At 47.9% G+C, this 12,497-nt stretch overlaps 1 protein-coding gene across 1 annotated transcript; it reads left to right on the plus strand.

Moving 5' to 3' along the window:
- Positions 1 to 1,378: 1,378 nt before the first annotated feature.
- On the plus strand, positions 1,379 to 2,757 carry HOXD1 (homeobox D1). The gene is made up of 2 exons (XM_082001197.1): positions 1,379 to 1,983; positions 2,114 to 2,757. The coding sequence occupies exons 1-2, from the start codon at positions 1,545 to 1,547 to the stop codon at positions 2,383 to 2,385; spliced, it is 711 nt and encodes a 236-aa protein (XP_081857323.1). The 5' UTR covers positions 1,379 to 1,544; the 3' UTR covers positions 2,386 to 2,757.
- The last annotated feature ends 9,740 nt before the right edge of the window (positions 2,758 to 12,497 follow it).

A 12,497-nucleotide genomic window follows, 5' to 3' on the forward strand; every position in this document is an offset into this window, starting at 1 on the left:
TGCAATAGTTGCTTTACAGCAGATGAGCTGGATGAGCTCAGGAGAAAGTGTGCCTGACAGAAGGCCACGTCGCTGGTCAGAGCCCATATGCAGGGAAGAGCTCCCGTGTCCTTGTGGGCTTGTGTCTGCCTGTCCCAGGGATGTGTCGTCTCAGGGCCTCTGCAGCAAAGAAAATCAGGCCTGCTCTGAACCATCGCTGGGCAGAAGAGTGGGGCTGCTGGGGCTGAGCCACAGAGCACAAGCCTCCATGGGAAAGAGTTGAGGCTGAGCCAGTGAAATGGTCTGATTGTGTCTTCCCATAGCGTACCTTCCCTGCCACCAGCCTAGCCCTCTGAAATTCGCAAGAAACTTAGAGGATTTTTTCCTCCTCTGGGGATCCTGGTTCCCCCTGGGTGGTTGGCACCACGTCTGGTCCTCGCAGAATTTGTGGCCTCTTCCTGACAGCAGCAAGTGGCACTTTGGCCAAAAGCTTGTAGCACTTTTTGGGCTGTTGGGTAAGAAGGCACTGGATGATGGATGAAGGCTTTTGAATTTCATGTTTTATTTAGAAATAAAATATTTTTTTTATAAGGTACCACCCTTAGACACCACCCTAGAAGGCTACATGTCTAATTTGAAACAGCATGATGTAGCCCTTCTTTGTGTTCCTTGTCTGTCCAGTCCCAACTCACCAAAGCCCAAGTGTGCTCTGCCCAGCGCACCCTTTTGCTGTTCTGAACCGCTCTGACACATGGTTATCAGCTGACGAGTTGGATGAAACTCATCATTATCCAAATCAAGCATCATGTGTAGCGCAGACTGGCTGATCAAGAGTCACTTGGAGCCGTTTAGGGAAAAACGATCGCTTTTGGAGTCCAGGCTTCACATCCTCCACACTTGTTCCTGTTCGCTGCTGTTCTGGGGGGACAAAAACCAAGAGAGAGAGTTGGAGGGTTTGGCTGGGCAGTGAAACTCGCTGCATTCTCTGCAAATGCTCAGTAAACAACGCCGGATCGCCAAGGGAAAAATGAAAGCCCATTAAGGGGGTGAGCCCGGGGATTCACTTTTGAGAGGCTGCAGAGCACTTATCTGATGCGGCGAGACCATTACGTGCCGCGAGGTGCAGCAACCCCGCCGCGCACGCGGCTGCTCCCCCACGCTGCGTGAGCTCCCGTGGGAGCCTTCGGGGGCCTGGCCGTCGGCAAGGCAAGGGGCGGGTGCAGAGCTGCCCTGGGACTGGAGTCCAGTCAGCGGGAAAGCGCCGGCCCACCCGCCCTCCAAACTCCGGGCAAAGCGGGTCCGAAGTCCGCGGCGGCTCCGGCGGGTCCGGAGCGAGCACCGGCGGTCCCGGGACGGCTCGGGGGGGCTGCCTACCCGCAGCCCTGCACCGGCCCTGGGCAGCCGGGCGTCGGCAGGGGAGCCGGCGGCCCCCGGGACCCCCGGTGCGGGCTCCCCACGCCGGGCTCCCATTGGCCACGGGGCGGGACGTGCCGCCCCGCTCCCGGCCCTATATTAGGGCAATATTGCCCCAGCGGGGTGTGGGGAGCTGCGCTGCCCCGCGGGCCATGGACTTGGGGTACTTTCCCCTCGCCTTCCCGCCCGGGTTGTGCCGCGGGGCCCCGCAGCCCTCCGACCCCCGGCGGGGGGACGGCGCCTTCCTGGCGCTGGGCACCGCGGCCAGCTCCGCGTCGCCCCCCCGGCTGCCTGCTTGCGCGGAGGTGGAGGGGTACGCGGCCTCCCCCCCCGTGGCGCCGGGCCCCGGCTACCGGCCGTCCCGCGGAGCCGGGCCGCCGGGCTACGCCACGTCCATCTTCCCTGGGAGCGGCCGCCCGCCGCCGCCGGAGCCCGGCCGCCCCTGCCCCTGGGCGGGCGGTGGGGGGCTGCGGCGCCTCGCGCCCTGCCCCGGGGCCGCCTCTGCGTCCGGCTCCCCGGCCCCGGCGGCGGCCCCGGCGGCGCCCCGCACCTTCGAGTGGATGCGAGCGAAGCGGAGCCCGCCCGGGAGAAGTGAGTGGGGCGGCAGGGCGGGGGCTGCTCCCATCCCGTCTCCCCTCTGCCCCCCTCCTGCCCCGGCCCCCGCCCCGCTCCCCTCCCCTCCCCTGCCCCCGCTGAAGCGCGGTGTTTTTCGGCGTTGCAGGCGGCGCGGCGCCTTGCGGAGAGGAACCTCCCGCCTGCCCCGCACGCACCAGCTTCAGCACCCGGCAGCTGACGGAGCTGGAGAAGGAGTTCCACTGCAGCCGGTACCTGCCGCGGGCCCGCCGCCTCGAGGTGGCCCGCTCGCTGCGCCTCCGCGACGCCCAGGTGAAGGTCTGGTTCCAGAACCGCCGCATGAAGCAGAAGAAGCGGGAGCGGGAGGCGCTGGCCGCCCCCGCCGCCGCGCCCGCGGGTGCCCCGGGCGGCCCCGCGTGAGGCCGCCGCCGCCCCCCACGGAGGGGTCTGCCGGGGGCGTCGGGGCCGGGCTGGAAGCTGCGGCCGGCGGGGCACCCGAGGTGTCCTTTCACGCGGGACCGCGGCGGTGCAGCTCTGCGGTTTTTTCTATTGCGACTCACTTACAGTTTTATTTATGAGGGCTCGGGGTCAGGTGCTCGCCCAGCGCTGCTGCTGCTGCTCAGCTTTGGGCCGGGCCGAGGCAGCGCGCTGGCGCAGCTGGGAGCCAACGGGGCCTGCCGCCCGCCCCGGGGAGAGCAGAGAGCAGCTCCGGCAGCTCCCCCGGATCCGCGGGCGGTGGGAGCACGGCGGGCTGCCCCAAGCTCCCGAGCCCTTCTTCGTTTTGCATTTAAAAATGAGAGATCCGCAGGCTTAGGTTTATGCAGAAGAGGGTGAGAAACCCCGAGAAGGCAGAGCAGAGGAGAGTGGGGAAAACTTCCTCTCACGGGAAGGGGCAGGGATGGTCACCGCGTGAGTCCCAAGTTTTGAACAAAAGTGCCCTTTTCTTCTGCCCTACCCTTTGCAAAATTGCTGCAAAGAAAGAGGCTGTTTATGTTTGCATTTATTCCTCATTAGTTCCCATTCCTTTCTCCGATGTGGCTGATTTAGTTCAAAATCTGTTTAGTAACTGTGAGAGAAGGTTTTAAAAGAAAGAAACTCTTAGGAGGAGCACCTCTTCCTATTCAAACTGCAGAGGTGCTGGGATTTTCTTGCAGAGGCTCTGGGCTGCCCGGGACCGGCCAGCAGCCGCTCTGCTGGCTCCCAGCACCTCTCGCATGTGCCTGGGCAAGGATAAGACAACATAAAGCCTCTTGCAGCATCTAGGGCCAGACTCTGAGATCATCCAGCACTCTCAGGCTTCATTGTATCTTACGGTTAAAGAAATGCACAATATTAAATCAGTTTGCAACAAATCTTACCCCATGCAGAACCTCAGAGGCTGTTGAAGTGCAGAAAGATGCTTGGGTTTGACCACAGACTTGATCAAAAAGAGTCACAACGACTGATTACCCCATACAAGTGAAGAAATCACCAGTGATCCTCACTTCTCCTGATTTCATCTTTCTCAGAAATAAAATAACAGTATCAAAGTGGACAAAAGAGCCGAGTTTAGGCTCTTTTCCTGCCTGTGACTGGGAAGGCATAACAGCAATGCAGAGAGGAATGACATCTGGAGTTATGGGAAGGTGATTTTATGTATTTGTAGGACAAAATTTTGGAAAGTACTCTCTTTTTTCTGGATTTCTGCTGGGTGTGTCAGACTTTGGGGTGAAGAACAAACTGTAGCACCGGTAGAGATGGATCTGAGGGGACCTGTGAGCACTGAGTCCCTGTCTGGAAGCCAGCCCCAGACACCAACAGCCATTGGTCTTTGTTGGATGCTTGCTGGGCAAAAGAAACACAGAGAGAAGATGAAGATGGATGTCTCAAGTCAGAAAGTCCGCAATGTAGGGGATACTTCTTCCCTGTAATACCTCCCATCCCCCAAGGTGCCCCTCTCCTTGCAGGCTTTCTTATGAAGACTTCTCTTCTGCCGAGGAACTGGGAAGCCCCTGCCGATGGCAGCTTCAGCAGAGGTTGGTTGGAGCCCTGGGAAACAGCATGCTCCCAAAAGCCGGGCAGGTGCGTTGGGATGGTGCTGCGGCAGCAGGCCCACGGCTGAGTGGGGCAGGAGGCCTCCTTGGCAAGGAGATGGGTGCCCCTGCAGTGAGCATCTGTGGGAGGGGACCTCCCAGGACAGAAGTGTTTGGTTTACACATCATATCGCAACTGGACGTGGAAAGCACAATAAAGCTAGCGGCTCGCGGTTGTGCATGCACACGGGGACGTTTTTGTTCTGTATGTGGTGTTATGGTTCATGTCCCGCTGTCTGATTCGCTTCATGGCTATCGCTGAAAAATTCTCAGGACTGAAGAGTGAAACTAGTTGCAACCAAAATATGTCGTTTGCAGTTCCTTATTAAAGTAATGGCACCAAACAAGCATTTGCACTGCAGGCTGATCATTCATTAAAAAACAGGAAATAATATTTCTGCTACCTGTTTTTGAGAAGATGCTATTTAAAGCAGAATAAAGCAAAATCTGATAAAATTCATGAAAATTCAAGTAAATAAAATTTATTTTGCAAGCTGAATATTAAAGGCAAGTCAGTTACTAACCAACCCTTTTCATCTGCTTTTAAGGTATGTCTCCTGTTAGTACTTCTTATTTTTTTAAACAACAAATAAGCATAGACATGTAGCCAGAATAACCCATCTTTCTAAGAGCATATGGTTCACACGCAAAGTTTAGAAAACAGCTGTGTTTTCAGTTGCCTCCAGATTTGTCACATGTTTATGGGGTTGCCGGTTTGTCAGCCTTTTATTTTCCTGATGATTTTGACATTTGTGCTAGGCACTTCAGGCCAGAGGAACATTTTTCACACTGCTGGCATGCTCCTGCGCTACCAACACGGAAAGAAAGATTCTCATTGATTTCAGTGGTGCTGGATCAGACCATTAGAGCACACTAAGTCTTTTATAATGAATGTTTTCATGCAATATATTTTCCTGAATAAATAAATACATGTGTCAGCCTTGTAGCAGTGCGCAGTTCTGTATCCATCAAAATGATACAGCCTGAATATATATTTACTTGCAAATTAAGATGAAACCTTACAGCTCTTTCATGGCAGTCTGAATCAATTTGCTGGTATGAACACAACTATATTCTGTCTTAAGAATCAGAACTTAGTATTAAGTGTAATTTCTGCTCACATGACAGGGCCAGTTTAACAGGATCTTTCTTCTTCACAACCAGTTTTAGGTGTATGAGGATTAGATACCGCTCCTTTGCACCGTTCCATCAGCAACAGACCCAGAGGAAGGAGCTAATGCAAATCATGCGCCAATTCCTGAATAATTAAATAAAAATGACTGTGATATACGTGGGTGCACACATGAGACAAATAAATGATAGATAAGGTCTAAGATTCACTCATTTAGCTTTAATCCCAAGAGTTTTGTCTTACACTTGTTCAGTTTGATGCCTAGCTGTTGGAAACACGTTTTAAGTTAGGCAGATAGAGGTAAGAGCACAAGCTGCAGTTCTCACTGCAACCGGAACAAAATATTCCAGACTTGCCTTAATAGGTACCCACCACCATATAATTTACCATAAATTATGAAAATACTATTTTCTGGTCTTATTTTCCCTCAAACCTCATTAGAAACTACAGAAAGTAATTTTCGCCTACTGACTATTACTCAAAGGCCACAAGCTACAAAGGGATATGAACAAAATAATTTTTTTAACGTGTTCCCATTTTGCCCGAAACAGAACAAAAATACTGATTTGGAAGGCTTCCAAGGGGGAAAAAGTTGTAAAATTACTAAAATGTTCCTAAGCGGTATATGTGAATGTAGAGATTTCATATCCTTTGGACAGATAAGTGATAACAGAAAATCGCACTTCTGAAAATCAAGCTTAGGCAAGAACTTAGGCTTGCTTGGGTATCTGGCTTCCCATGCAGAACTGAATGAGTATGTTATCGCTTGCAAATACGATAGGGAAACGTATCCTTTTGGGTTGACCCGCAGCAAAGGGAACGCTTTGCTGCGGGTCAACCCAACGACTCCAGTTTATGGTATGAGCTGCATATATAGGTTTATTTTGAGCATGAAAGAACACAGCAGTAAGCCAGAAAACAAAAATACGCAACCCAATCACCACATTTTAATCTCCTTTTAAAAGTGTGCCATTTCCTCTATTTATTGGTAGAACCTGGAACGGTGGCTTACACATAAAACGGTACAGATTATTAGTAGAGGAGGACCGACTATTACCTCTTTTAAGAAAAATCTTTGCAGGCAAAATTACAAAATGGAAGGACCTCCTTGTAGTTCCAAGCACTTGTCTCTAACAGCTAATAAATCGTACTTATGATTTGTCCCGCATCGCTCTGGTAGCCTAAATTCCAAGGAAATCCTGAGAACACTTGCAAATCCCTGACAACCAAGGAGAAAGAGGTATGGAGAGAAACCCCAACTAAGACATGGTTGTTACCAGTTTATCATTAAGAGGTGACTGAATTTTAAGGGAAACGCATTCCTTTCTATTGGCAATATATGGCTACACATTGCTATATGTAGATGTCACTCACTCAATCTCAGCCATAATTTTTTATGACTTTTCTAATATCATTGAACTAGAGGAGTCTTTGGCCAGGAAAAGGCACCCTGTTGAGAGGTGGACGAAGTGATAAATCATTCTGCTCCTTATTGTAACAATGTCTGTTATTCACCCCCCTCCTCAACCATACCTCTAAAATGCTCCCCCCCAAATAATCCGATAATTCTGGGTGATATATAGGAAAATATACTTCCCAGAGCCAGTGTCTTACTGTATTTTAGTTTTATTCAGAAACCATTTGCTGTTCCTGAGCACCAGCTAAGCGAACAAAGTAACCCTCAGCTGTGTAACATGTGAATCTTCCTTGGTTTAAACTCAGGCCTGCAAGGGTGCTAAAATCTCAGATAGAGAGATAGAGTCCTGAGTTCTGTAAGCAGGACAAAGATTCCTTTATACTGAAAAAAATTAGACCACTGGCCCACAAAGGATCTTTTCATAAACAATTTTGTTTTTCTTGTGTTTTTGTTTCCTCAAAAGGCAAGGGCCCCTGGTGATTAGCAGATTGGAAACCAGCAGTTTAAGTAAACAAACAAACACAGTCAGTCCCTTCTCTACCAGCCTATCAGACTTCCCACCACCTGGAAAATAGATCTTTTTACCACACTTTATCAGAAAGCATAGCGTTACAAATAATAAAACACAAGAAATTTCAGTTTATTCTGGAAACCAAGGCATTTTTAACCAGGATGGCATAACACACCTTACGAAGATGTTTAACAGGTCTAAATCAAGCAGTCTGGCCCATGGCCCTGGCCTCAGACTGGGACTCCTACACACACCAGCATGGGGGACGTACCTGACCTGGGTGCTTGTGTCCTTACACAGAGAACAAAGACCTTTGCAATGCATTGATCCATGCTGCTGTGGGTGTGCATAAAATTACACCCATGTGTGAATTCGGTGGATCAGGAGAGCTGCTTCTGCTGGGCAAAAGGAACCATTCCTTCTGCCCATACAGCCTATGAAAAACACCCGCATCCCAGTAATATGATTCTGGTGACATTAGTATAGCAGGAGAACCTGACCTAAGGCTTCCCAGCCATTACTCCTCATCTGAACCATTGTGCTACACTAAATCTACATTCCTCATGCCCTTTTTTATGTTCCTTTAACAAGTAAGCTAGATTAAACACAATAAAGTTTAGAGTGGCATTTGAAAATAGATAGAAATCTCACTAAATCTTTTAATGACTACTCAGATTAGATTTTGCCCAGTTACTGTTCAGATAATGGAAACGGTTTCTAATCCTGGCAATCTCTAATGTCAGTTCCTTATGGTAAGCAAAGATATTGGAATAATTATTTTTAAAACCCACGCATTTATGGATTTCTAAGTTATACCATTTATGTGGGGTGACGTTTTCTTCAACATCTGAGTGCATCAAATCCAATGATAATTATCAAACAATATTAAAAGCCTATCAATAAAAACCATCTATCTTTCCCTTTAGAAATTCATCTGAGTAAAAGTGTGGTAGGTACACGACACCAATGGGTTACCAAACCTGTTTTCTCAAGCTGGAGAGACTAGACCCCAAAACACAGTGCATGCAACAGGGTGATGTTGCAATAGGTCCAAGATTTTGTAAAATTTTTTAATTGTAACCAGCACTGTGAGCACTGTGACTTTCGCTTTAATGCGATGAGGCAGACAGTTAAAAAAAAATGGGACAGGACTGTTGAACACTCTTAATGTCACGTCTCACTTAAGAAATGGACACACCTGGTGCTTCTGGTTGCTTTTCAAATGCACTACCAAATCAAATAGATTTGGTAATCTCATCTGGGACTTCACAGGTGTGAATTGTTACAGCAAGAACCACACGAGAAAAGGACTATCACAGTTCTGGGGCTAATCATAAATGTGAAAAAAAAAAAAAAAAGAAACAAGAAGGAAGAAAAGCATTACATCCTGCCTGCATGTTGTCAGTGTCATCTGTGATGCCGTTGCGCCTGTCACCTGTGTTCTAAGGTCTGCAGCAGAGCTCAGCCACCCCAGAGGCAGGCAGCGGTGCTTTCACAGGCGTGCACATAGCAAGAACTGGGAGAGTGTGGCTTTGGCCTGTTCTTCTGAAGACTCTTTTCCTAAATTTAAAATCCATTCTATTTAATAAAAAGGCGATGGCATATCCGGATGTTGCTGGCAGCTGTCACATCCAAGCAGGGACACCCAGATCTGTGGTCACTGCCAGCCTGCAGTTTGTTTCCTAAAGCCTTCATCAGCCGCAGGCTAGCCTAAGCCTCACCGGCGGCCGCATGGTGCATAGGCAGTGCCACCAACTGCTCACATTTGCTGGGTTTGTCAGTCTCAGGGACTGTTTTGCATCGGTCCTGTTTGCATTCAACTATGCTGACAGTTCAGACTGACTGGCCATCTGACTCATCGGTGTAAGTCTTCTGTTCCAGAGTTGAGATATACGGGCATGCCCAGGCATTCATTTTACTAAACACATTTAACTCTGAACATCTGACTAAGAAGGCTTCAGATTCTAACAACATTGCTCTTGTAACTTTTGCCAGCCTTCAGGGAATTGAGAGGAGGTAATGGATTGGGGATGTCACGCTTACACAGGGCTGCTAGCTGGACTAGGCTGGAACTTCGCTAGCCTGTGCTCTGTGCACTCATGGAAACTGAATCTGGCTCATGTGACTCAAAATATTTCTCAATCAGGCATTCCTTTTCCACGTCCCAGTGTTCAAAAAGTGTCAAAGTGCATATTCTTTGCAAAACGTTCAGCAATCGTTGCTGCGCTACTTTCTATTTCTGGCTGCTTGGTCTCAAAAAAGACCAAAGGAGGCATCGGCTGCTTTTCTCATATCGTTCTACGAGTGCCAGGAAAAGGATCAAACTGATCTGCCACATCTTCTCACAAATCTCAGGAGGTACCCAGCCACACCAACTCATACCCACTGCTAAAAAGACCATATGTTTTTAATCTATATACACTCAAGTTATTTCAGCCAGCGTAATTTTTTTCCTTACCACAGTTGTACCCTGGGGAGAAACTATGTCAAGTATGAACTTCTACAGCTGTAATGAAGATATGGCAAAGCTTTTCTTGTTCCTTTTATGGAACAAGACAATGATTTTAGATGGAGTAGATTCAACTTCTGAAGTTTCTGCTATGTCATATCTAGTGAATCAGTTCTCAGCCTCCCTTAAAAATATAGCAGGGCACTCCTGTATGGTCAGGCTACGTGTTTAAACTGGAAGTGTTGACAAAAAAAACCAGTGAAAAGCTTCTTATTTATGAGACACATGGGGGAAATGACTCAGAAAATAAAAAGTTACTTCCATGTAAGCTTTTTCAAAAAGGAGGCTTCCCATCTGGAGGCAAAAAATTTATAAAAGGTCATTCAGCTCTGCAGCATTTGGCTGCAAAACCAGAAAAGTCAGTATCACCAGTGGATTGCTTCTCTGAGGACCAAGCAATCAGGTAGAACCAATCATGACTCTGCCGCTGAAGTGAGACGGACAGCATGAAAAGCCAAGAGCTAAGCCCCATCCCGGCTCAGCAGAAACAGTATTCATGTGAGAGCAACAAGGTTCACGTCCCTGCTCCAGCGTGTTGGTCTCCTCCCTAGAGCACTCCCCAGGCATACGGAGGTTGAATGGCATGGTTAGAGGACCTCATGAGTTCTCTACCAAACTTTCTTCTTAGGTCTTAAAATTTTCTGCTGGGCTTTCATGTTGCAAGAGAGTCCTACACATACGATTGATGAGGGGTTTCTGTAGGTGGGTTTTGCTCTCTCTCTATTTCTAAGATCTTTTAAAGGGGTTTTGGTGTTACCCCAGCGTGGAATAGCAGCACATTTTTTAATCTCAAAAATCTTTTGGGACAAGGAAACCATTTCCTGCCCAGCTCTACAATTAATCACAGCACATCCCTCTTACAGTGTGCTACAGATAAATAATTCATTACAGCTGCCTCTTCCCTCTGTGCAGGGTAGGCAGTTGTGATCATTTCTACAGGAAGAAGGAGAAAGTTAATTCTTTCTAGGCCAGCCTCCAGAGAAGGATTTAGACCCTCTCACAAGGAGCTTTGATGAATTAATAAACCTCCTCAGTATTTACCACACTTGTCCAGAAACTGAGTTCAATTGCAGCTCTTTAATTTTCCAGATAACATCTTTAGAGTTTGAGAAGACTTGCCTAACCAGTGCCTACAGTCAAACTGCGAACAATTATTCTTACTTTCATTAACAAGATGGATCAGGATTTTGCTGCAGTATGAACTATACAAATACCAGGATGAACCTTTACAGCCATCACTACTGCAAGCTGAGTCACAAATGCCGAATGACATTTGTGCCATTTTTACAATGCAGCCCTGATCCATGCTTTAAAAAAAGATTTATTGGTGTCTGGTCAATCAGGGGTTAAAAAAAGATAGGCAAGTATGGACACAGTCTGTTAACACAGGTTGGATCCAAGGGAGCCAAGGGTAGAGTCAGTTTGGCAGGGAAAGCAGAGGAAGGCAGTGTGGACCTGTGCAGAAGCACGGGCAGGGAAACCAGGGCAAAGTCCTGTTGAAGCTGTTCTCTCCCTTCTGGGAGCTCCTGCTTGCAGGCCCTTTTGATTTGAGATTTTGTTTAAAACCCAAATCCTGGTCCCATATAGCGTAAGTAAGTGAAACCTACTGCTCTAAATCTACCACCTGCACAGAGGAACATGCTCAATGAGCAGCTGAGACACTGTCAGGGTCCTGGGGGCATTGATGAGCCTGACCATCCACCTGGGACCCCCACCACACCCTGCCCATTGGCCCAGGGGACCTATTTAAAGCTCAGCTCAGGCAATTTGCCCTCTTTGCCTAGTCATGGCCCCTGTTTAGTTGGATGCTGACTCATGAGTTGATGTCCCTGTCCCCATCCCCATGGAGGTGCCTAATGCCCTGGGCTGAGAGCAGTGGGAGGGGTTGTGGCTGTAGAGGCTCTGCCCTACCAACCTGTGGAGCTCCCATGTAACAGTTTAGGTAAAGCTGGAAAGATCAAGGTCTGACTTAAAGATTTTGGCTCTTTTGGAGCATGGGGAAAGCTTCCACAGCAGCTGCTGTGAATGACAGGGATATGCAAGAGCCTTGGGGCGGGTAATGCCTCTGGTGAGTAAAACAGTGATGTTGGAATTTCTGCACAACTGCTTTGATGCCTGCTCAGTGCAGCTGCAAGGATGATGTGCTAAAATAGACTTGGGACCCCTGAAAATCTGACCCTTCTGAATTTAAAGAAGGCAAGAAAGGAAGTAAGTGAGAAAGGCAGGAGAAAATGATTCATCTAATGGCTTTCATATGCAGTTTGAGATCCCCTGTTTTCTTTTGGAAATGCTATTCTTGTGCCTCTTAAAACTCTGTGAAAACTCTTTTTATCCTCATGTGGGTTGTTGGAAATGCATCAGCATTAATTGATTTGTCAATTAAGTATGCAGTATCTTCCATAACTGCAAAGTGGTTAGTGTTAATACTCTGACAATTGCATTTTTATAGAAGCAGGTTCCTAGAAATCATACCTTACCTTTTTAAACAACTTTTACACTAAAATTTGTACCTTCCAGATTATGAAAATGAGAATACTGTCAACAACACACAATTAATTTTATCATAGTGTGAAAATCCATTGTTAGACACACCTAAACTCCCATAACAACACCTTCATTTCTTACTCAATCAAGGATGCTACCGCAAGACATACATGCCAGCTTCTCAAGGAAGTGCACAGGAGCTGCAAAGGCGAAAGTTTGGCCTCAATTGTGAGTTCAGATTCTCATATAAAATGGTACCTCCCTAGGAAACTCACTGAAAAACTTGCAACTTTGCTCATACTTGAGCAATTTTGGCACCATTCCTCACACTGAAGAACAGCGGATGGCATAAAATGGCTGATAGGCAAACACTTGCATTAAATATATACTGAATGCCCTGTGCAAGC

This window comes from Phaethon aethereus, assembly GCF_964289735.1.
Source record: "Phaethon aethereus genome assembly, chromosome: 6".
Lineage (NCBI taxonomy): Eukaryota > Metazoa > Chordata > Aves > Phaethontiformes > Phaethontidae > Phaethon > Phaethon aethereus.

What these genes read in the sequence shown, in the direction of transcription:
- HOXD1 (XM_082001197.1), top strand. Translation starts at nt 1,545, where the DNA reads ATGGACTTGGGGTACTTTCCCCTCGCCTTCCCGCCCGGGTTGTGCCGC. An exon ending in GCGGAGCCCGCCCGGGAGAA is followed by an intron (nt 1,984 to 2,113) that starts GTGAGTGGGGCG and finishes TCGGCGTTGCAG; the next exon opens with GCGGCGCGGCGCCTTGCGGA.